Raw genomic sequence first — 25441 nt, forward strand, 5'->3', positions numbered from 1 at the left:
CCGTTTCTGAGATTAGCGTGTTCAAACATACAGACAAACAGACAAACCGACAAACAGACAAACAGACAAACAGACAAAAATTTTTTTAACAACAGTTTTGGGTTTGGGATCGATTTAGTAATAACCCCTGCTAATTTTTTTTTACATATTTTCATTGTACAGACACCACTTTTCTAGAATTTTATTATATGTATTGATTAATCAAAGGGTATTTTTTTGTAGTTTTATGTTCGTCTCGTGGATTATAAATTGATTAATTTATGTATGTATACAGGGTGTCCCACTGTTGGTATACTAAGCTCAAAGGAGGTTATAGTTTTGCATACGCTGAGTACGTAAAAAATAATTAAAAAATTCCAGATGCATTTTTTTTTTCAAATAAATGAATTCTTAAAACTCTATGTGTACACCCATAACAAGCGAGCCGCCCAACTTTGCCACCAGCACGTGAGCTATCGTTTAAGATTATGTTTTCATAGATAAAATGCTCATATTAGAGAAGCGGTATATGCCGGCTACGCGAAGCTTGAGAAGAAAACATGGATTTTCAGGAAAAATTTAGCAAAAAATTTTGGACGTAATTTTTTTTTAAAGTATTTTTTACGTGATCAGTGTATGCAAAACTACAAGTTCCTTCGCGCTTAGTATACCAATAGTGGGACACCCTGTATACTCTACTAATATTATTCGAGTTTGTTTATTTGATTTTTAAACGCGCTCATCTAGGAATCTACTAGTCAAATTTTAAAATTATTACAGTGTTATAATATATTGAGGAAGGCTATATTTATATCATCACGCTAAGACCAATACAATGCGGGTAAACCCGCGCCAGGTTGGTCTCACATATTATGCAAATTGCCGGTATTTAAAATGTTTATTTTTGTGCATAGCAAAATGACTAAGTGTTTCCCACTTGTCTTATCGTCGCAGATAACGAATATCAAGTGCTGTCGTGTTAATATTTAAATCGTGATCGGTAATACGGTGCGCCATTTAAATCGCGCTCGAGTAATCACGATAAGATTGCGTATTCAATTTGTACTTTGAACCAAACATTAATAATAATGTGACCGATTAGCGAGCGACGTCTGAGAAAAAATATGGGGCGAGGATGTAAACTAATGTCGTTTTGTTTTTCAAAGGGCATTCCCAAAATGAACGTGTGGATTTCTTTAAGCATAATTTCATTAAACATTATTCTGAAGCTTAGCACATAGACGGACAGAAGAATATTCTTTTAGGTTTACAATATTATTGTTATATTACCTTAAAACAATTTTAATATTTTTGAATTTTATTAATTAAAATATTCAAGACTGATAAAATATGCAATTTATAAAGCAATAAATAATTTATTGATAAAGTTTTTAGCGCTTTTAATGCATAATTATACATATACTTTTAGAACGTATTTATAGCTACAACAAGGACGGATCCGCCACTCTGTTTACATTCCAAGTCTATTAATAGTCATAAGTACTAAGTATGGATAAAAAAACAATATCGATCGATTTGCGTCAATCTTCGTTAATTGTAATATTCCATGGTGTAATTTAAAAGTGTATGTGTTGTGGTGTAAAAGGTCTTGCATTAGTGTGGGGTAATGCTTAGTTTATATTGGAGATAATCTTAGGATCTAGTGATGAATTTTTGCGTTCTTTATTTTTATTTTCTACTAGCGGTCCGCCCCGGCTTCGCCCGTGGTACATATTTACGTTTTCTCTGCATAAAAACCATCCTCGTACTTCAAGGAATATAATAAAAAAAGAATTATCGAAATCGGTTCAGCCGTTCTCAAGTTATGCGCTTACCAACACATTTTGCGATTCATTTTTATATATAAGAAGACTAGCTATTTGTATACTATCCAGAATCCATTCATTGACAGATACATATTCTAAATGTGTGTTTCACACAATTTTGCATCTGGAGACAATTAGGCAAAGATCCATTATTTTATTCCGATTTCTCCTAAATTTAAAACAAAACAAATGCTAAATAAAGATTAGAGGTAGATTATCGTAATATGTTATTCTAGACGGATTGTTTTGATAAGATAAGTGTAGAGTTTTCTTCTCGATATTTATGTTGATGAATATTAAATTGATATTAATGATTACATAAATGAGGTTATATTCAAGTGCGTTTACATATTTTTTCGTATTTTTATTTTTTACACAATTTATCAGGAAATATCGAGTGAATAAAGATAATTTGGTTTGCGCTTAATATTATTATATTGTTAAAATAATATAAATACTTTACCAATTGGGGTAAACATTGTGAAATATTGGAAAATTATTTCATGTATAATATACCTACATGCAATTACAAATATAGGTATGTTAATTAATAATTGAAACGTAGGAAATATTTCAATGCCAAATTCTTCTGACTTGTTTACAAACAAGTGAATGTTTTGTAAACATTGTTTAAATTAATTTGGGTTTTTACTGTAATGGCACAATATACAGATACAACCAGTAGGGAAACTTCATACAAAACGTTCGAAATGGCTCACGCACACAAGCAGGCGTGTTTACGAGAATCGTAAGGGTATTCTTATATCTGTAAATAATCCTTACGATTCTCGTATTGATCTGTGTATTGTGGTAATGGTTTGCAATCTTTATTTGTCATTTGGCACAGTTATATAATTCGATTACGCATGTACCTACTCGAAAAGCGGGACAGTAATAAATTAATAAATAACTACAGTGAAATTAGTCTCGAGAAATTTTTGCATATGTAGTGGTGTGTATATTACTCAGATCTTAGAGCGCGTTTCCACTATATCGTTCTAGCCTATACAAAAATGTTTCGATATCCTAACATTACTATTTAATTTTATACTTATCCCTAGCAATACTCTGATTTATGTTTTAAAGAAAATGGTTTTGACTTTATAAAAAAAATAATATATCATTCAATTTTACGTCCTTGAGCCAATGACAAGGCGAATACCGTGAAACAATAAAATTTGTTTCGTAATTAATATTTGACCATAATAATTACGAAACAAAACAAATAAATAAATCGTCACTTGATAGTGGAAAGTGGAAACACGCACAAAACCAGAATAAACCAGTTTACGCTGTCCGCAGGTGCCTCGTGCAGTCCGGCGTGAGGCGTCAGTCGCTTGGTACCGTTAGAACATAAAGCACACATTTCATTCGAAAATTATAATTATTACGTAGTTTAATTGTTAAATTTTGTATTGCACGCCTCATAAGCGAAGCGTTGAGGTGGGTACTACTGTCACTTCGCGCAAAACATCTGATTTTTCAAACTTAAAATGTCTTTATGTATCATACATTGCACTTGTAAGATAATACATACACACACATATTAAGAAAAAACACTATTTTTAACATTCATGATATTTTTGATGTCATTTTGTTATTTAAACTAGTTAACAAACAGTTTAAAAAAGTTCTGTCTTGGACGTCCGTGTGTCTGTATGTGCGGATCCTTTTTCTTGTTAACACGATAGCGACCGAAATACTTTACTAATCGAGTCTTTTTTTTTTCTCTTACGCTTGAGTATGCTCAGGAATAGAACCCTTTCATTTTTCAGGGTCTGATTCGATGTGGTTTAATTGTTATTAAATAAACAAAAATAATAATTAATAAATAATTATTAAAAAAAAAATATGAGGCGTGCACTTTTGGATTTTCCAAACTATTTGTTGATTGTTGTTATTGTTTGATATTGTTTGTTATTAAAGTGAAACTTTTATTACATCGTCTCAAACTTTTTGGTCTGTGTAGCGCATGTCGCGTGTATCGCGGCTGCCGAGTAGGTATACCTACTCGGCAGCCGACCGTCACGCGACATGCGCTACACAAAGCAGTGTTCGGAACCGTTCGAACAGTTTCACTTTTACCGTGGTTTACATTTTTGGCCGGAGAACACCTAATTCATACACGTCTTCACTGAAGTAAAAATCGGCACTGCTTGTAATAAATAAATAATAAATAAATAAATATTATAGGACATTATTACACAAATCGACCTAGTCCCACAGTAAGCTCAAAGGCTTGTGTTGTGGGTACTAGGCGACGATAAATATAATATTATAAATACATATATAGATAATAACACCCAGACCCAAGAACAAATAATTGAGTTTATCACACAAATATTTGCCCTGACCGGGGATCGAACCCGGGACCGTCGGCTCAGTAGGCAGTTGCTTTACCACTGCGCCAACCGCGTCGTCAAGTAATGTTTGGAACTAATAAAATATTAATAATATTAATATTATATACTTGAATAAAAACTAAAAATAAAATGTTGTTTTTTTTTATTTGCTGACCATACACTACTACAAACGCAAAAATTTCTCCAAGCCAATTTACCTGTAGAAGCCGAGTTTGTTGCGAATTTAAGCGCCATTTCAAATAAGATTTGTTGGTAGTTATAATAATAGGATGCCTGAGATTTTCTCTCATATATTAGGAGGCGCGTTATAATTGTAGGTTTATGCCGACATCCACTTTCTAACACTTGATTGCTTGTCCCTTATTTCTTACATCTGTACCAACATATAATTTTCACATTTAAAATCTGGCAAGTAAAGAAGGAAAATATAGGTTTGTTAGCCGCTTGCTCTAAATGCAATTTCTACCTTGTTCAATATTCTATAATTGTTTTTATATATATATTTTTTTATTTATATTCAATCGTTTGCCCACAGTATTAGACCAAGCAGACGGCCGGCCCGTGAAACTGAGTGGTGTTGAAACGCAAGCGAAGCAGGCTGCAGTCCAATACATAGCTGAAGACGAAGAGGTATGTTATATTTGTTTATATTTTACCAGTTATTAGTTTACCCAACAATTGTTCTTCTAGGATTATTACCTAGCGTTATAACTATGTCGTATACTTGACTTCAAAGCTACCTATAGATTTCTTCTATACAATTACATAATATGATACAAATAGATAAGCCTTTTCGGTGGAATTAGGTTAAAAACTATGACATGAGAATTTTTATATAAATAGATGAAATAATCTACATCTATCTTCGAGTAGATACCTCAATTCTCGTGTTTAATAGCGGTGTCCGGGTGTAGCGTGGGAATCACGGCATAAGACGAGGGTTTTTCTGTTAATGGTTAAATCCAACCCATGAGGGTATTGCGTTTTCCTATATATTTGGAGTATGTATAGCTTAGAAACAGCGATATTGATTGTGACTAGCAATACGAAGAAGATAATTATTGGAACTAAGTTTCTGTGTGAACTTATAGTTTCTTCCAAATTAGTATAACATCTGATTATATACAGTTCGTGATAAAATCGAGATGTCGAAGAATCCAAAGTTCGACGACATGTGACATCCGCCAACCCGCACTTGGCCAGCGTGGTGGATTATGGCCTGTACCCTCATAGGAGGCCCGTGTCCCAGCAGTGGGAACGAATCTGATGATGAAGATGATATACAGTTACATGATAATTATTTTTCTTAATAGACATTTTTGCGATAGATACTTATAGACTACGAAATTAAATCACTATGCTATTTAAAATATATTACAAATAATAATAAAATGTATTTAATATGCATACCATTGGAAATGGAGCGGGACAAATCAATTAATTGAAAATAACCATTTAAATTAATTGATATGTAACAACGTTTTTATCACATTTCCTGAGTTTATTTATGAACTTTGATTAAATGTAAACAAAAATGATCGTTCAAATGTATGAATTAAGATAAGTAAATAATTACAAGTTAATGTTGAGGTAAGCTTCAGCATCCGAATTCCAAACTGTGCTTGAGAAATAGATTAACAGATTCATGTAATTTTTTCATATTTTATTTTTTAGTCAATCGTAGTAACTATGTCATATCGTTTATTACAGAAATTATAAGAACTTTTCCCATCTAAGACGTCTATTATGTAAAATAATGAACTAAGATCAGAAAAAAAACACAATTTAAATGTAACCTTTTACCATAATTACGCAAAAGTATAATTGAAGGACGGCGATAAAGAAGGGCGATGAACGAGTGCATTTCGTTTATCAAGAGTCGAATAATTAGCAATTAGCCAAATATCGATATCATGCTCAAATTACGAGAATCAATAATGACGCCCAAATGTTCAACGTTCGAAATGCATCGCTGTAAAATGGTAATTATAAGGGTTATGTAGGTATGTCCGACCGCCTCCTTGGTACAGCGGTTATCGCGAGTGCGTAGAACAGAGAAGAAAAAGAATGTCTTGGTCTTGCAGGACACAGAAGGCTAACAGTTACTTTTCCCTTAAGAACTCGGTCTTGCAGGACACGGAAGGCTAATCACCTACTTGTTCATAAAGAAAATCCATCAGTGAAACATTTATATTTGCCTAATGCATCTGCCCCGTACCCCGCTAGGGGACACGTACACTATGTAGTATGTATGGGTAAAAATAGAAGTAGTTTCGACTATGAGGCATAAACAGTATATTAATTTGGGCGTTTAAAAGACTAGGTAGTTGCGTGGTTATAGGAATGTATATAGATCGAAGGCTTTATTGATTCCACTCTGATTCATTATGATGAATGATAGTAAGTAATAATAAAACAGTTCTTTGCGAAGGTAACCTTGCAATAATACAGCGTATGATCTAGATATATGTATACGTAAAGCCTAGAAATGTATAAAAAATTGGATAAGAGTATAAACAACTGCATTTGAAAAAATTGCATCATATTTGAATATGATTTAATGTTCTCTGAATTGATGAAATATCGTATTTCATTCCATTATTTTCTAGTTTAAAATTTTAAAATATAAAGTTTCTGTAAATTAAGTGAAGTGGTTTTTTCTTCTCAGAATCATTTTACACACTACTTAGTATAGGGTAGAGATTCCCATTTAGTTTCCCATAGCTTTTTCCTACAAAATAAGGGTCGGAATCATTTCTTATTAGATTATGTACCCATCACACGCCTTGAAGTTTCAATCATTATCGAAGTAACTATATGCAAATATACACAATTTCGCGTTTCGCACAATTACAAATGTCACGTACACCGTACCAAGATGTACATGCTCTGTGTTCTAACTATGTAACTTTCTATACACAACGTACATAAGGTAAATAATGATTGCGAAAGTTGCAACACAATTGGCACGTTTTTTGTTAACGATAATGCATAACTTGGGTTATGTTAAATGCGTTAATATTACGTTTGTTTTGTTATGAAATAGTGTTTATTGTAGTTTAATTTACGTGTGTTTTGTTGTTATTTTGGACCATATGTAGTAAAGAAGTTCAATAACGTCTTATGTATCACATTTGTGATCATTATGGATAATTAGGTTTTTCAATTAATGATTTTATCGCATTAATTAAACCTTTTTCAAGTAAAAGACAAAAGTATATTAGTCTTTATAATATGTTTAATTTAAATGTTGGTAGCAACAAATACTGTAAACTGTAAATCTTGATAATAAAAAAAACACGAACTAAACAGTCCTTAAGAATAAGTTAGTGACGAATGACGATGGTGAAATAAAGCGGTTGAAATCGCAAAAAGGATTGGTCATATACCTTCTATGATCTACATATTACCATACCCGGATCCAAAGAACTGATCTCATCGGAGAGCAACAACAATTAGTCATCTTACTATACCAGTAACGGCTTTCATCGTTTTTGCTCACAGCGTAGTCGGGTCGGATATCCGTGCTCTGGTGACCGTTGGCGAGGTCAGGTTAGGAGTTAGGTTGTTAACACGGTTATAGCTTCACCTGTAGGTTTGTAATCGACTTTTAGACTCGATGTTGACCCATTTGAACTGTACACTGTACAAGAATCACAAGAAATTATCAAGGATAGGGACAAGATGTAAGATTGCAGATGTAACACCTCTGCAAATGTTTTGCCCGCTAAGGGATTAGGAAAGGATTGACCGTGACGACGGGACTAAAGGAACATCTGTATAAGGGGTATAGATTCCTATATCGTATTTAGTTTGTATTGAAAGTAAGATTCAAAAAATAATTTAACTGATAAATTAACGTGCTACGCATTATCTTTTGTTATTTAATCAAATCCAACTCAATAAGGATGTAGCTAAGGAGTAGACTTTTGATAACCAATTACTGTATAATAGCATACAAGTACCTAATTTGCCAAAACTTAAAAAAAATTGTATGCTCAACTTTTTGTTCATTCAAACAAAGCCGTGGGCGGTTACTATGCTTCTAGCAGTAAAAAATGTAATAATAGGCATTACATCAACAACCTTTTATAACCTGTTGAGAATCTTCCTTCCGCATGCATAATTAACAAATTATGTATTATCAAAGAGAATTAATATATTCCTCGATTTACATAAAATATAACTTCTCTATCGCTTGTTTTGAAAATTAAATGTCTTCAAATTAAAAGAGAAATATCTCGAATACAAATATCATTTTAGCACTTATTTTTTATGCTTTATTTATGAACAAAATTTATTTTTTATTGTGTATTTTGTATACAGACAAGTGAAGTGTCTTTCTATGATAACATCTTACTTCTTTACTAAAAAAATATAATCAATAATAATTGTGTTGACAGATTTTTTGCAAGTTTTGAAATCCTAAAGTACCTCCTTTATCTATTAGGAAAAGCTTTCACCGTAAATAAGTTTGTTAATTCCTAAGTAACGTAGCTATATTTTTTTAGTAACTATTCAGGTTTAACCCAAGTTGGGTGATACTCTAAACTAGAAACAATAAAGTTAACACACGGCCGTTTATCTTTAAATAGATACTAGACTAGGCTAAGATAAGGGAATAAATTAGCAAGCACGTGCAAATTGCAATAATGGTACCAGAATACATTATTGTTTAATTTTAAATGGTATTGTATAAGTAAACTAACCGGTTTTTAGCTATGAATTTGATAATAATGCTGTTGCAATATATTTGTGTTTGTTTTCACAGAATTGTAAACAAAAAGTGTAATATTAAACTGCGTATGATATGCGGTATCAGAGGAAGGCAAAAGGTAACTTAATTTCACTACACAAATAAGTATGTATATTGTTGAAGTACATAACCTTTATTTATTGACTTACACTGTCCAGTGTCCACTGTAAAAGTCCTTTTACCGAGATAAGCCTTTTGAAAGCTCCGGTTTATCCAAAAAGCATTTTATAAACAAACTAAGATAGCTTTTACACTCAATCCCCTCGACGAGGGTATTTTCTGAAAAGACGGATAACACCGACTTTCCAAATATTTTATCACTAGCAGACCCATGGTATGTACTGAACTCTTAATTAATTTTGCATGTTAAATATTATAGTCTGAATGATCGTCGACGACAAAGTTTAAGAAGTTCAAAAACCCGGAGCGCAAGATTCCGTTTAATGTAAAAAGTTTTTACATGTAAAACAGATTTATTAGAGCCTTAAAAACGTTCAATTAAAGCTCGCTTGTTGAACTAAATTAATTTCGTATTTGAGAAATAACAATATCAATTTATTTCTATATATTTAGGTATAAGACTAGCCGCTGGCCCCGGCTTTACGCTGCTAGTAAAAAGGGCGGTAAAATTATTTTATGCTTATTTAATACAGTAGTATAAAATAAATTCAACTCTCATATATACTAAACTAGAGGTCCGCCCCGGCTTCGCCCGTGGTACATATTTTGCAATAAAAGGTAGCCTATGTCCTTTCTCTGGTATCAAAATATATCCATACCAAATTTCATGCAAATTGGTTGTGTAGTTTAGGCGTGATTGAGTAACAGACAGACAGACAGAGTTACTTTCGCATTTATAATATTAGTATGGATTTTAATTGAGTAATGAGTGCGTTAACGAAAAGTAACGATTTCTTAAATTGCGTCTTTTATTATGTCATATTAAAATAGATGGACACAAAAAAATAATTTATTAATTCAGTTGGAAATTGGAATAGGTACGCAATAATATTAGAAAGCCTACAAGGAAGTATCTACATATTTATATACCTTAGAATTATTCATTTTGGAATTCACAATTTCGATAGTGATAAATCTTTTAATAGAGTTGAAACGTTTCTAATCGTTTATCTGATGCGATAAAATCCATGACATAATTTAATATACCTAGGTAGTAGGTAGTATTCGCTTTGAGCCATTTACAATTATTCTAAACAGACCTTTCAATAGGTCATTGCTATTTGGGTCGCGGCCAAAATTGTATCTAAAATATTGGCGGGCTTCGATTGGACAAATATGCACTACCTATAAATTCTACGCTCGGTACGCCCTGGACAAAAGTTTTGGACACATTTTTCAGGAATATCGGGCATTTTAGGGCTTTTATACTTTTTTTAACGTGCTCTGTGGTTTTGTAAATTTACCACGTTATGCAATTTCGTGTAGATTAATTTATTGATCTTGAACATCCCTATGTTGAAATACTATTATGAATGAATGAATGAATGAATAAATACTTTATTTGCACCAGAAACAAAATAATAACAAAAAAACACAGACAATAGAAAACGTACAAAACTACGAAACGTACTATTATGCCACTAAGATTTTTAAATAAATGTGCTTTCTTCAGCCAAGAAACGATCTTTAGCTCTATGATTCTTGTTTCCGACAACAGCATTATGCTGCATGCATTATTATTATTTCTGCCGAATTGATTGCTAAATCGATAAATGCAAACCCAAATTCAACGAGACATTGGACATCGTTACTTCTCACCAGCAATTATAATCCGTGTGACATTTGAGCATATGCAATATAAACGATTAATCGCCTCGCGCCGTTTCGCAACGCTGCAGCTGAAGCAACGGCATATAATGTGAGTTGTATACTGTATACAGGGTTGCCACATTGTTTGGCAATTAACCCATTGACCACCGAGCGGCCCGATCGGGCCGAGACACAATAGATTTTCTATTGTGTCTGTGATCCGAGGACTGACGGATTAAAGGTGATGATAGGAAAACAAGAGAATATATAGTATCATCATCAGCCCATATATTATGTTCCCACTGCTGGGACACGAGCCTCCTATGAACCCTTATAGGACATAATCCACCACGCTGGCAAAGTGCGGGTACCTACCCGCTGTATACTATATAATATCTACCTAGATATAGTATCATAAAGCACTATTTATTTTTATTTGTTACTAGCTGTCCGCCCCGGCTTCGCCCGTGGTACATGTTTACGTTTTCTCTACATAAGAACCATCCTCGTACTTCAAGGAATATAATAAAAAAAGAATTATCGAAATCGGTTCAGCCGTTCTCGAGTTATGCGCTTACCAACACATTTTGCGATTCATTTTTATATATAAGATTATATTTAAAAAGAATGTTATTATGTTTCATGCATAATTTAGTATTTACGTACTTTACTGTTTTCATAAATTAATAACTCCGGCCCCGGAACCACAGACACAATAGAAAATCTATTGTGTCTGGGACCGATCGGGCCGCTTGGGACTCAATGGGTTAAATGGTAATTTCAGTACAATTACCTGAAATAACGTACAATAGCTAATTATAAAGTGCGTGTGGCAACCCTTACTGTACACTAGTACACACGTACCGAACCGGATTACCTTTAACCGTGTTTCGTAAGAGCAATACCTTTCGCTCGCTTTATGGCGCGTAAACTGTTATATCATAATAGTCGTTTCATAATTGTTTTCAGGGGCTGTCTGGGGGATTGTGAAATCTTACGTGTATTAATAGTTACTACCAGAGCTAAAGGGGTTAGCATGTTGTCTTATAGCAGTGTGGAAAAGTGATGGCGCTCGACGACCTATCTATACTAATATTATAAAGCTGAAGAGTTTGTTTGTTTGTTTGAACGCGCTAATCTCAGGAAGTACCGGTCCGATTTGAAAAATTCTTTCGGTGTTAGATAGCCCATTTATCGAGAAAGGCTATAGGCTATATATCATCACGCTAAGACCAACAGGAGGGGAGTAATGCGGGTGAAACCGCGGGGCATAGCTAGTATATTATATAGTGCTGTTATTTTTCCACACTAGAAATAATACTGCTTGAGGATATCATGGTACAGGGGTTGGTCGTATTCAAATGTAAACTATATTGATTTTTTATTTGCTCTGGTTAATAATACAGTTCAAGTTATGAGGTGAATATAATAAATAAAATTCAGAATTGTATGCATATTCGGATTGCCAGGTGGTCGAACCTAGCAACCTTCCGTTCCATCTTAGACCACATCTCAGCTTAACATCAGGCGAGATTGTGGTCAAGCGCTTCCCTATTACCAATAAAAAAAAAAAAAAAAAAACCTTACATGGTCGAACTTTTTATTCTTGTGACTCTCTCCTGTGAATAAACATACACTGACTCCTGAGGCACGAAAACTATCGTCAAAGTATTCGTATCGTTATCAGGAGCATCTACAAAAAATTTTATGTACTTACGTAGAAGTGAACTATAATTTTCGTGCTCGCGCTTCTGTAGATAATAAAACATGTAGGTACATACATTGTAATACGAAATTAACAATGTATCTTAAAGATACGCGGAGCTCTCCAAAATACTAGCAAATGACCTACTGCCTATTAATACTCACTTGTAAGTTAACAAAGATAGAATTAGCATATATTTGACTAACTAAACGAAGCAATAATCATTCACGTAACAATTTTCATACGATCCATTGCAATGTGTACACGGTAATTACTACACGTAGATTGTAACCTCCAAATAAATACCTTCACCTTGCTATTGAACCATTTACAAGTACAATGGACGTGCATACATTATTCAAATTAATTAAATGCCCTCTTTAATTACGTATTATGTAATTAATCACGGGTTACTATGTGCTGTGACTTATGGTACACGATTTTCTTAATTGTTCATTAGTTATTATTGTAGTGGAGCTATATAAGTATGTCTTATATTATTTTTTTTTTGTTTCAATATAGGTACTTATCTCAGGAACTGCTTGTTAGAACCGAATAAATATATTTCAGTTAGCATTACGCTACAAGGCAATGATCAATGATAAATGGGAAAAATAATATTCCTTTTAAAAGCAGTGCGTGGCTTATCTAAGTAGGTACATAACTACATAGTAAGCTGTAATATTATAATTTTATAACTTTTTATGTTTTGAGAAAATCCTCGTGTTGTTATAGGTAGTTAAGTTTGTTATAAAAATTTATGAATAGGTATTATTTATAAAACTATTGTATTAATAGATAATGATCAGTGTTCTTACATACTGTACAATAAAATAAAGCAACAAAGAAAAAGGTTTTAAAACTTCCGTCATTCTGGTTGGCGTTAATCGAAATTATAAGCTTACTTCGATCTGTTGCGAAATGATATTATCTTCTACCATTTCATAAGGTACATTTATTTCACAAACAAATAAATATTATCAACAAATCTCTAATAATTAATTAATCTCTAATAATAATTTCCTTTTTTTTTTCTTTAAGCATTTAACTGAGTGACTACCTACTGACAACATAACCGCATTGCAAAGAAAAGGCTTGAAATAAAACGAACATAATATAAAATGTAAGAATTTTGTAAGACGTCGAATATAAACAGGTCCAATAAAGTGGAATATGTAATACTGTATACTTTATTTCGACTTTATCCATACAACCGTATGTGTAAATTTGTTTTGAAACTGCTCCAGCTGTGAACAACCAAGCTTACCTACTTTAAATAACTTTACTATGATGCTGATAAGACAAACTATAAAAAAAAATGTTGTGTGGTTTTATGAAACCACGGTAAAAGTGAAACTGTTCGAACGGTTCCGAACACTGCTTTGTGTAGCGCATGTCGCGTGACGGTCGGCTGCCGAGTAGGTATACCTACTCGGCAGCCGCGATACACGCGACATGCGCTACACAGACCAAAAAGTTTGAGACGATGTAATAAAAGTTTCACTTTAAAAAAACTCACAATAAGGGGTATCTACTACATTCCCATTAGGGTTAAAATGTCAAAGATCATAATAATATCACATAACATAAATTAATTGCAACGTTGGGGACGTTGGGTACGTTACAATAAATTTACATATACCAAAACATGATAGTGAATTATCGGTCATTGCACAAATGTGATCTGTTCTGGAGATTATTTTGATGGATTTTGAATTAAGTCTGCATTATCGTCTAAAGTTATTAATAGGCTAATTTATTGTTTTGATTTTAATTAGAATTTTGTTTTTATGCAAAGTGTATTGCTATATCTTTAACGCAGACTATTTGACATTCACAGTTAAGTATACGAAGCATACAAATAATTATTATAAGATTATATTATTGAATCTGAAAGTAGAATTATGTAAATAAAATCATAATATATCTAGATACCAAAAACTAAAATTAACAATTAGAGTTCAAGAATTCAGTGTAATGTGATATCACAAGTCTTCGAGTTATAAAAATTGCGTTTATGAAGCATTGAAGGAAATTGTTTACAAGACGGCAGGTATAACGAAACAAAAAAAGAAACAAACAAAACAAATAAAAACCGGCCAAGTGCGAGTCGGACTCGCGCACCGAGGGTTCCATACAAACATGCAATTGATTTTGTTACAGCTTAAAGGTATTATAGACCTGAGTATTTGGTATGAATTTCAATTTAATACCTTTACGCGTTTATGAGGAAATGGGTAGTAAGTTTAAAATTATTAAAAAAAAAATATATTATGTGATGTAACTAAAAATTTATGGTTTTCGTAATTTTTCCTTTATCTATGCTATAAGACGTTGCTTCGTACCAAATTTCAAGATTCTGAGTTCACGGGAAGCACCCTGTAGGTTTTGATTCCCTTACAAGTGTCGAAAATTTGCGGCATAAACGGCTGTATCTTTTGATTGCGTTGGCTTAGAAGTTTGATTTTTTAACAGCTTCAAGGGACAGTAGACCTGAGTAATTGATATAAATTTCAGCTTCATACCTCCACGCGTTCCTGAGAAAAAGGGTCTTGACAGACGGACGGACGGACGGACAACAAAGTGAAAAATAAGGGTTCCGTTTTTTCCTTTTGAGGTACGGAACCCTAAAAATCGATTATTATCAGTACTCACTGCATATACCTGGATAATTGTTTATTATTCTGAAATACAGACTAGTAATAACCTCGAATATCGATATAATGTATCCGTAAACAAAATCGATTTAGTGATTAACGTAGTTAAGTATTTAATTATTACTTATCATTAATTGTGTATGTTTGTGAAAAATATTTTTTTTTTCGATATTATTGTCCGCTATCGGTATCGTAAATCGTATCTCATTAGATAATAGACTCCAGTGAATTCCATAAATATAAATACAATTTAATAATGTAAACATTGTTTATTGTATTGCGTAGTTGCGTAGTGGAAGCGTACATACAAATTATTTGTTTTATTTTTAATTTTTTAAGCATTTAATTATTAAGTGACTAATCCTTATTGGTGTGTTATTTTTGAATTGAAATAGTATCAGTGAAGTTAAGGTTTTGTAGTTTTCAAAGTTTTAATTTAATAATGCCTAGAACAGCGCTTGCGCCGTCGAACCTTATAACAAGGTTCGGGAAACGATCGCAAATTATTTGTTACAATTACAAGCAAGAGGTAAGTTTTTAAATTGTTAAATAATATTTTTTATATACTTATTTTTTTTTTTTACAAATCCAAAACTTTGTATGCAAAATTTTGCTGCTCTCTCACACAAGAGCAGATAAAATTATTTGAATTTTAGTACGAAGATCGATTGTTATTTTGGAGTCGAATGTAAAAGCTAGTTTAAACATTTTTATGTTTTTATTTAAAACAAATATTACTCAAGGCAATAGAAACGTAATATCCATAGTATAAATATTCATGAATTAGACAGTGAAATATAATAATTGATATGAACTACTTTCCATAATCCATATTATGTATGCACAGTCAAAGGTATGCTAATTCTTGCGTAAGTAATTGTTGATTATTGTATAACTACAAAGTAATTCGAACAATAATCTTCTTATATATAAAAATGAATCGCAAAATGGTTGGTAAGCGCATAACTCGAGAACGGCTGAACCGATTTCGATAATTCTTTTTTTATTATATTCCTTGAAGTACGAGGATGGTTCTTATGTAGAGAAAACGTAAATATTATGTACCACGGGCGAAGCCGGGGCGGACCGCTAGTTACTCATAAATCTTGACCTATTAAAATAATAATTAAGGTAAAAGTCTGATACAATTGAAAAAAGAATGTTCATTATTTAACGGTTTTCCTTTCCTCGTAATGGTATTCACTATTCATTGCTGTTTTTCTTTTTAATTTCGTAGTATTTAGTTGGTATTCGTACTTAGATAATGGGGCAATGGAATTCGATAAATAGAATGTATTTTCTCTGTCCTGATTCTATAATTAAGCTGATTATTGGTAGGCATAGTTAGATTTTGAATAAATTTATATTATAAACTAGCTGTCCGCCCCGGCTTCGCCCGTGGTACATATTTACGTTTTCTCTACATAAAAACCATCCTCGTACTTCAAGGAATATAATAAAAAGGAATTATCGAAATCGGTTCAGCCGTTCTCGAGTTATGCGCTTACCAACACATTTTGCGATTCATTTTTATATATAAGATGGTATAATGGTAATGAACGGTAATATTATACGAATAGTTATACCTTAGTTTGTATAATTTAACGCTAATAACAGCTGTTCTCATTGACCAGATAATAAAAAAAGTTACCAAAACGCGATTCACGACGTCAATTTCATAAGTAGCTACAACATGTTTAACTTTTTGTAAGAGTCCAATGGAGGGTAGGAGGGAATAAAGTCGTGCCTCTATCTACAAATTTGTTATGTAGACTATAGGTTGGAAGCAGTTACCACTTGTGTTAATTATTAAAGGTGCAGACCAGTCACCAGACGCAGTAGACCAATTCATTCTTCAAAACTTTGCAATAGACATATAGATCGCTTAACAAAGAAAATGATATGTAAATATTATGTCAGGTGGCTTTAGTTTAGCTACTGTATAAGTGACTCATTTGAAAAGGTCTTTACTTATTATATAATTGTTACGGGTTACATATTTTGTACAATAATTTATGCCTAATTAGTATTGTATGTAAATGAAATGGTATTTAATCGATAGCAAAATATGTTGTCTTCCAGTTTTTGTTAACTTTTTTGTATAAGGTGTTTTTTTTTTTCGTAAATTGTCGTAGGAAAGTTTGTTAACATGTCAATTTGGTACGACTGTAACAGGTGGAATGCGACAGCCCACTATGTAGCTAAATTTGTACTTTTAATTAACATATAGTATGTATAAAAAAACTCTTGTTCTATAGTCTATTACTGCTCGATATTTAAGAATTATCCTCTTCGCCGATGACGTCACAGGGAACGCGTAAAAACGCCTCTGACATGCATATTCCTTATTGCAGGGGCTTAGCATACTAGCAATTTCCATCGGGCTGACGTCAAACAGTGTGACGTCATTAATATCGGATCCGTGCCCCCGGGGAAGTGCAGCGGAACGATTTGCTCTATTTTGTTGCTCGTGTATCGGCTGACTATTTTATATTGAACTAGCTTTCCGCCCGCGGCTTCGCCCGGTACAACATAACAATTAATAGAAACTACTACTTATATCTATAAACAAAAAAGAGCGTGTGTGCCGAGCACACGTGTCTGAAGTGAAATTTCTTTGGCAAGATTCAGAGATACCAAAATCGCCTTACTCCATGATGTGACGGTATTGTCATGACGCGTCCCTGAAATTTAACTCTGAACGCCAACTCAACGCGTATAAAGAAGTTTCACTTTAAAACGCTTAAAAATCCGCTGAGTAGTATTAGTTTTAAGCACACGTAGCATATTACACAGACAGCGACAGCAACTTTGTTTTAAATACTATGTAACACGATTGTATGAATTTTACAAGTTAAAATAAAATGTTCGCTTCGCTTTAATTTGTTGCTTTTGTATCGGTTTACTGTTTTATATAGTGTTCTCTTAAAAGGATATTTAACGGTGCAAGGGTTGTATTGGAATCGAATGTTTCAGTTCGACAAATTTCCTTCATGAGTAATATGGAGTTTAGATAAGTTCGATGACATTGGTTTGATAAATTTTTGTATCTTTTTTGTGACTAGATAAAAAAAGCGTCGTTGTGTTCAATGGACACTCTGGACGTTTCTGTTTTTGTTCCTACAAATCTTTACTGTATTACTAAATATATAACGGAATGCGACAGCATATTAATATAAACGAGCGTGAAAATGGGCATTGCCTATCATAACATCGATTTATCATGCTATTTCTATAATTAGTTAGGATCGGATACAGAATAATTTGCACCTGTCTGCTGCCATGTGCTTGAAGTTCAAGAGTAACGTGGTATTGGCGGGCGATCCGAGCTGTGGGTGCCAGGTGATGGGTAAATATAATTGGCTGAACGCTTGTTGGTAAAGGCCGAATGTATAGTTGTTTGGGAATGTAGGTTTTATTCGCGTTAACCCATTGAGCCCCGAACGGCGAGATCAGTCCACGGCACAATAGATTTTCTATTGTCTGTGATTCCAGGGCCTGAGTTATTTAAGCAACTTTGTAAAGGGGAGGTTATGGGTAAAGACCAAAATTTTGACACATTTGCCCAATCAAAAAATTCCCAAACATTTTTCTTGAAAACTATGTATGATAGAATTTTACGACAATTAATATTAAATTAAATGGTTATTGGTCCAGCATGCCAAATACCCAATGTTATAGAATAATACTCAATAGCAGAGTAAATAAAATAATTTATCTACTAACGCGACCAAATTGTGTACAAAACGGCATAATAATTTTGGAGGGTGAACTTTGAAGATATTTTTGAACAAGTTCTATGTAACTTATAGGCTGAATGTTGAATTCTACAGCAAAAACGTATAATGAGCAACCTTTTTCACGTAGGCTATAAGGAATAAACTGAAATATTATGCTTATTTACTGTTTTTTGTTATTTATGTGCGTTTTTAAACAATTGTGCTACTTATTTTGTGCAACCGTTTTCATTGGCAGTTTCTATAGACTATAAACAAGGTAGGTTTCGCTTTGGAGGACTGGCAGCACTGCGCGTAATTGTCTATGACAGCTAGAGAATAACGGCCGTATTGTATCATTCGCATTGTTAAACTCAAAGTGGTTTAGTGTGGTCAGAAATTTTTCGGCAGGTTATTCAACGATTCTTACGGTAAGTCTTGTGTTTTAATTATAATTCAATAGTGCTCTAGGTAAAAAAAAGCATGGGTGTTTGCGTAATATTCATTTTAATACGATTCACAGTGTAGTTTCAGAGTAATCAGTATTTACTTACTGTGCTACCTCACAATTGTGACACTTTTGTATTACTTTTGTAACACCAGTTGTACAATTTCTGTGTCACCACAATTGTGCTACCATAATAAGGTTGAGATACAATTAGTACTAGGTATATTTGTTTAGCATTTGAGAAAGCTATCAATAATTGAGTATTGGGATCGTTTTAATTTAGAATATGCCCGTTGCACGCCGAATAGCAGACACAATAGATTTACGTTTTGAAGGTTAATACTAAAGGCTTAGTGCTTTGAAGTCGGTTATTTTTAACGTAGTTATTTTTATTAATTATAGGAATAGTTTGAAATATTTTTTGGAATTCAGGAAATATTTTAATTTTTTTGTCAAGTAAAAATTCTGTCAAAATACTTTGCCTATAGTGGCAAATTTAGACTGTTGGTCGTAACAAGCCGAAGGCATGAAATAAGACATTTTTTCTTTTTAACTTTCAGATGCCACTTACTTCGGCAGTATAGTCCAAAAGATATAGAGAACGATTAAAAGAAGATAATCCTGAAAAATTTGAAGCTTTAAAAAAATGAATTTAGAAAGGACAAAACAATTGTACAAGACCAAGACAGCTGTTTTGACAGAAGAACAGAAAGAAGAACGAAGGAAAAAATGGAGACAATTTAATGAACTAAGAGATAGACCAAGAGCAACAAACACAGAACAGACTATTCGAAGTAACGCTTCACAAGATGATGAATATCCCATAATACAACCTGGAATCCATTGCCCGAAATATTCAAAGACGAATTGAACGAAAATTGCGGAAAGAAAATACAGAGCTTCGTAATAGCGTACTCACTTTGAAAAAAGGTTATCACAGACTTTTTAATCAAATGAGAGTACAACAGCAACGTATGGCAAAAATGGAAGAAGATTATGAAGAACTGAAAAAAAAGTTACAAATAGCACCTAGCAGTGAATATGGAAATATGATTTCCGATAGCCGCCGATATTCCGTCGAAGCAATTACTCCAATAAAAAAAACTGACCACTTCATAAACTTTAAATTTTGGAGACTTAATAAACCCTTCATTCTTAGATTATAATTTTGTTTTAATTTCGTCTGAAAATAATTTAGATATTGATGTCTATTTTTCTATTTTTAAAACTATAGGTTTCTATAACTCCTAATGTAACCTCAACTTTATAGTTTTTTGCTACCACTTTGTGCCACTATTGTGTTACACTAGTGTAAATTTCTGTGCGACTTTTGGGTCACTATCGCACAACATTTTGTGTCACTATTGTGTCATTTACGTCAATATTTTGGACTTCACCCTTATAAGGTATATTTACAAGAATTTCATCTTCCTAAATTGTACATACTTAAATTAAGATTTTCTTCATTGTTACAATTACGTGCGTTAGTAGTTAGTACGTGCCTAACTAAGTTCTCTTCTAAAGTAATAAATGTCGCTTGTAAAAGAAATCTGTACTAGAACTAAAGAAGATAATATTTACGGTCACAAATGTTATCCTGCAAAGTATGAACGAACAGTCCGGTACCTCTGAAAGCACTCACTGGATCCTGTGAAGTCTTTGAGGCGTAAAACAGATTCTAGACTGCGTAGGTTTTGAGTATTACATTTATTTACTGGTCATGTTTACAGATGTTTCATAGCTCGGAAAATGCTTGGAAAGTTACATTTAATCGCGTAGAACAAAAGTAATTAAACATTGATAGGATTAGTTCGGACCTCTGTAATGAAAGGATTATAAAGGTCACCTCTATAAATAAAGAGAGTGTAATTAGAAAACACTGAGATTAAACACAAGCCGAATGCTTAAGCTCATATTGTAGTGGAATTCGTAATGAATCAGCTATTAGAAAGTTTCCATCTGATTGCATAAAGTATTACGTTAAATAGAGAATGACAGTCGATTATTATGGTCATACGAAATGAGCCACTTGAGCCAAAACTTGAATGTTCTCTTGTGCAATAGTAATTTTATAAGAACTGCTAATTACTTTTCCAATTTTATACAGTACAACAACGTTGGCTAACAAATAATTGAGCGATAAATTGAAACAAATGATAGTGTGATCAGTGATCGAAAACAAACTGTTCCAATTCATTAACAGCTATTGCTTCAATTATTCTAATTATAGAAACATAAATCATAATTTCCCCGTAAAGCGAATATCTCCATTCGCTCGTAACAATCGCATACTGATTCGTATAAATTTCAATATAATCGAACCGTTTCATTTCGCAGAACGTTTGCATGTACAATTATTAAACTAATTAGCAGCGTAACGTCACATCTTTGTTTTATTTCCGATGAAATCGTATTTCGTATCGATAAATGCATTTGACACGTCTGACTGAATGTGGAGCGGTAAATGGATTATGTTATTCTCGGCGAACGCTTAGATAACGAATATAAAGGTGCTTTTCCACAATTAATATGCGAGGATGTTTACCGAGGAATGTGTTTTTAAAGAACCAATCATACCGCTGTATTTAGCGTTTGATTGTGAAGCGATACTATTGGTTCTTTACAAACACATCCCTCGCTACGCATCCTCGCACATCTCTGACGGAAAAGCACCCTTAGCGTGGTCTAGTGACAAAGCGACTTTTATGTACTAATGTGGTAGTTTAATAGGACACAGAATAATAAAATTAATAGTACTATAGTTAGGATACACTGATTTCACTTACGTAGTAGTCTACGGATTATAGAGCTCTCGAATAAGGGATATAATGATGTAGTTGTGTCGCTTCTGTTGCGGTTAAGTTGTTGAAGTTTCAAATGATAATGAGTAGGCTTCCTTTCACTTGTATTTGACTTACTTTTTTGTTTTGTATTTACTTTTGCGTGAAGTCTAGATAGTAGTTAGAAAAACATTAAAAATAGATAAGTAGTAAATTCTAAAAAAATAATGAGTTACAATATAAAGAACTAAGAATTTACAGAAAAATTAATTGAAACATCGAAGAAGAACTTATCAAGTAACGAATACTGTAAAGCGTAGAAGACTATTACAAGTGCTATCATTAGAAATAGTGTGCGCTTGTTAAAATGTTGGCTAGCAATAGATCGTGTAAATTAAACATTAAAATAAAAGTATTTCAATTTAATAAAACTAATTTGGCTGAAATATATATTTTCATCTTTCTTCCTCTAAATGTATCTCATCTCACTTATTAAATGCAACAAATTGCTTTCGTCACACTGAAAATCAAATAACATGCTGCATTTTGTAGCCCCTGTCTGATGTTCAACTAGATTCATTACTTGTTTGTATGGCATAGTTCAAACTGCAAACTTTATATGGAGCCGTGATTAAAACCACGACACGGGAATCGCTTTATCGCTTCGAGAAGTTGGCTAAATTCACACAGGGTCAGTTTGTGTTTAATTTGATAAACTTAGTATTATAATATGAAAGGGTCTCAAAGTGTACAGAATTCTTGCTATTTATTCGCACTACTTACACAAATACAGAATCTAATAAACCAGAATAAAGCCCCAAAAAGATATGTCTATAATAGTAGTATAGTTCTTAAAACTTTTGGTAAACCGAAGCCCAATGTATCAACCTTTACAGTTCTCTAATCAAATTGACTAAGGTTTTTATTCTTTTTTGTCCACAGGGCGAAGTCCTAGACTGTCCGCTATGCCTCTCCACAATGAGCGCGTCGAGCATGGTCCGGCTGGCGTGGTGCACGCACCGGTGCTGCGAGCCGTGCCTGCGCCAGTACCTCGCGATAGAGATCTTCGAGGCGAGGGTGCCGGTCAACTGCCCGGTGTGCCACGAGAGCATGCACCCTTCTGGTGAGTTCTAGAATGTTCTAGAAGCTTCTGGAAGGTGGAATGTTGCAACCGAAGTATGGAAAGAGATGATAATGTCCGTGCAAGGATGGTAGATGTGCGCAGCAAAATATGGGGATATAATACTAATACGGCAATGTGTTAGGTGTGTAGTATGAAACTGCAGAGAGCGAAAGCAGATATATAACGTTATTTATTAAAATATTCTAGAGAAAATCTTAAACGTAATATTAATTGAGTTCAACGCTCACCTGCCGAGATAGATAATTCACTTTGCTCGTTCTGCATTATTTTCTCGTACACTAAACATTACTCTCGGTGGAATAGGTTTAGACAGCTGCTAATTATATTGAAAGGGAGAGATTTTATTACGCATTATTCTTATAGTAGTTGAACGTAATCAGATGGTAAATCCTTTATGGTCCGGGAGCCAGCAGCAGATTTTATGACCAAGTTCCTCTCAAGCGGTAATTAGTAAAATGCATCAAAGTATAGTATTATGAAGCCTCGTGAACGTCAGCTGGAGCTCGGTTGGGGGGAAGAGCGGTTGTAGCCTCCCGTATCAGCTGACGGTTTTTCCACCAAGATACAGCCAGCTGACATATATATTTATCCACAGTTACATATAAGCTATCATCAGGTAAATTTTTGTTTGAGAGGAAATAACGGAAAATAAATTTTTCTTTAAATTTAACTTTCATGTTCGAGACACCAGCTGACGTATAATACACCATGTTGTAACCAGCTGACTATTTTTTTTCGTTGAGATATTGGGTTAGCTACAATTTGACAAATTTTTAGCTGAGAGGAAATGAATGAATGAATGTATTTTTTTTCCTATGTGCGTGGGAGGCTACAACCGCTCACCCCCCCAACCGAGCGCCAGCTGACGTTCACGAGGCTTTATAATACTATACTCTCATGCGTCTGACGAATTATCTCTTGAGAGGAAATAGTTAACCAAATTTGCACCTGGCTCCCTAACCATTAGATATAATGCCTTTGTTAGCTAGCTAGTTCGACTTTGTTATAGCATTTTAGTTATATTACATACAAGACTTGGCCCGTCCCCGAGCGACAGCTGTGGGTAATGCCGTTCCGAACACTTAGTATTCAGATAAATGATGTATGAAGAGTCGATGTTTAATGTATTGTTTGTGGCTCAGCTCTGGTGGTTTATATTTGTGGCGGTTATTGGGAAAATGCCTGATAGTAATGATACGGATGCTGACTTTTTGGATTTGTCATTGTAAGGTTTTTTCGCTTAATATCCTGAATTTTTTATCTGCTAGATCGTATCTGAAGGAATAAAAGAGTTGAAAATAAAAGAGAAAACACCTGAGCTTCGCCAAATAAATTGGAACACACCCGTTAATAAAGTATGTAACAGAGAAATATTCACCACATTGCTAATTAAATGGTTAACATATTTATCGTTCCAATAATATTTAATAGTAACCGGTTTGCAAGTATGTATGACGTCGTCACTAGATATTTACCGCAACGTCCCCGTTCACTAAGAAAAAAATACAACTGTGTACTAACTTGTTATTAACATACGTAGGTACTCATTTGATGACATATAACAGTGATTAATTGTATTCAAAAATATGCAACGGACTGTTCGACTTATTCGTTTTGCTTTATCAGTAAAAAACACCACAGTATCTATGCTAAGTAAAACCAATTTCTTTTATGCTATACTAGTTTTCCGCCTGCGGCTTCGCCCGCTTTGTTTAAATCTTAAGAAATTATATCTCTACTAAAACTTTTCTCAAGAACTATCCTGTCTATTAGAAAAACGTTCCGTTTGGTAGATCTAAGCGTACATATAGGCACAAATAGACAGCGGGAAGAGACTTTGTTATAGAGTGAGTTGAAAACAGAATATATGCTGTATACAAGTACAACCAAGTATATATTCGTTTTACCAATTTTGTTATACTCTATCAGAGAAAAAGAACTACGGAATCACAACTCCACTTAAATAGTTGTCGTAAAACAGTCGTCGCGAATATACGAACTCGCAAATTATACGATTTACACTGAGTACGTGATTGTCTGGGTGTCCTCAACGTTGGCAATAAATCACAATACATTATATTGATTCTGACTGCGTAAGTAAATAGAACAATGTTCTTTATGTATACGCTCATTTGGAAATCAATAACGTATCAATCAGCTTGTAGTTTAAACTTTAAATTGACGGGTGTAAGATGCTCAATGACTATCTTTTTGTTATGCCTTGTGCTTAGTAACGATGATTATTTTTGTGAAGTCTATTTTAAATCAAAGAATACAGTCATAAATACTTTCTATAA

At 33.4% G+C, this 25441-nt stretch overlaps 1 protein-coding gene across 4 annotated transcripts in view; it reads left to right on the forward strand.

Moving 5' to 3' along the window:
* Positions 1–25441, forward strand: part of LOC149488603 (E3 ubiquitin-protein ligase RNF19B-like) — an 83437-nt gene that overhangs the window by 46825 nt on the left and 11171 nt on the right. For all 4 annotated transcript variants that reach the window (XR_016315592.1, XR_016315593.1, XM_089695143.1 and 1 more), the window contains exons 2-3: positions 4704–4798; positions 22943–23123. Coding sequence is in view for 2 of the 4 variants with exons in the window: in XM_089695143.1 (XP_089551269.1) it covers positions 4704–4798; positions 22943–23123 (276 nt within the window). In the remaining 2 variants the exon portion in view is untranslated. The remainder of the gene's footprint in view (positions 1–4703; positions 4799–22942; positions 23124–25441) is intronic.

This window comes from Colias philodice, chromosome 5, assembly GCF_061535455.1.
Source record: "Colias philodice isolate Cphi_HAF_F1 chromosome 5, ilColPhil1 Martin Lab GWU primary, whole genome shotgun sequence".
Taxonomy (NCBI): domain Eukaryota; kingdom Metazoa; phylum Arthropoda; class Insecta; order Lepidoptera; family Pieridae; genus Colias; species Colias philodice.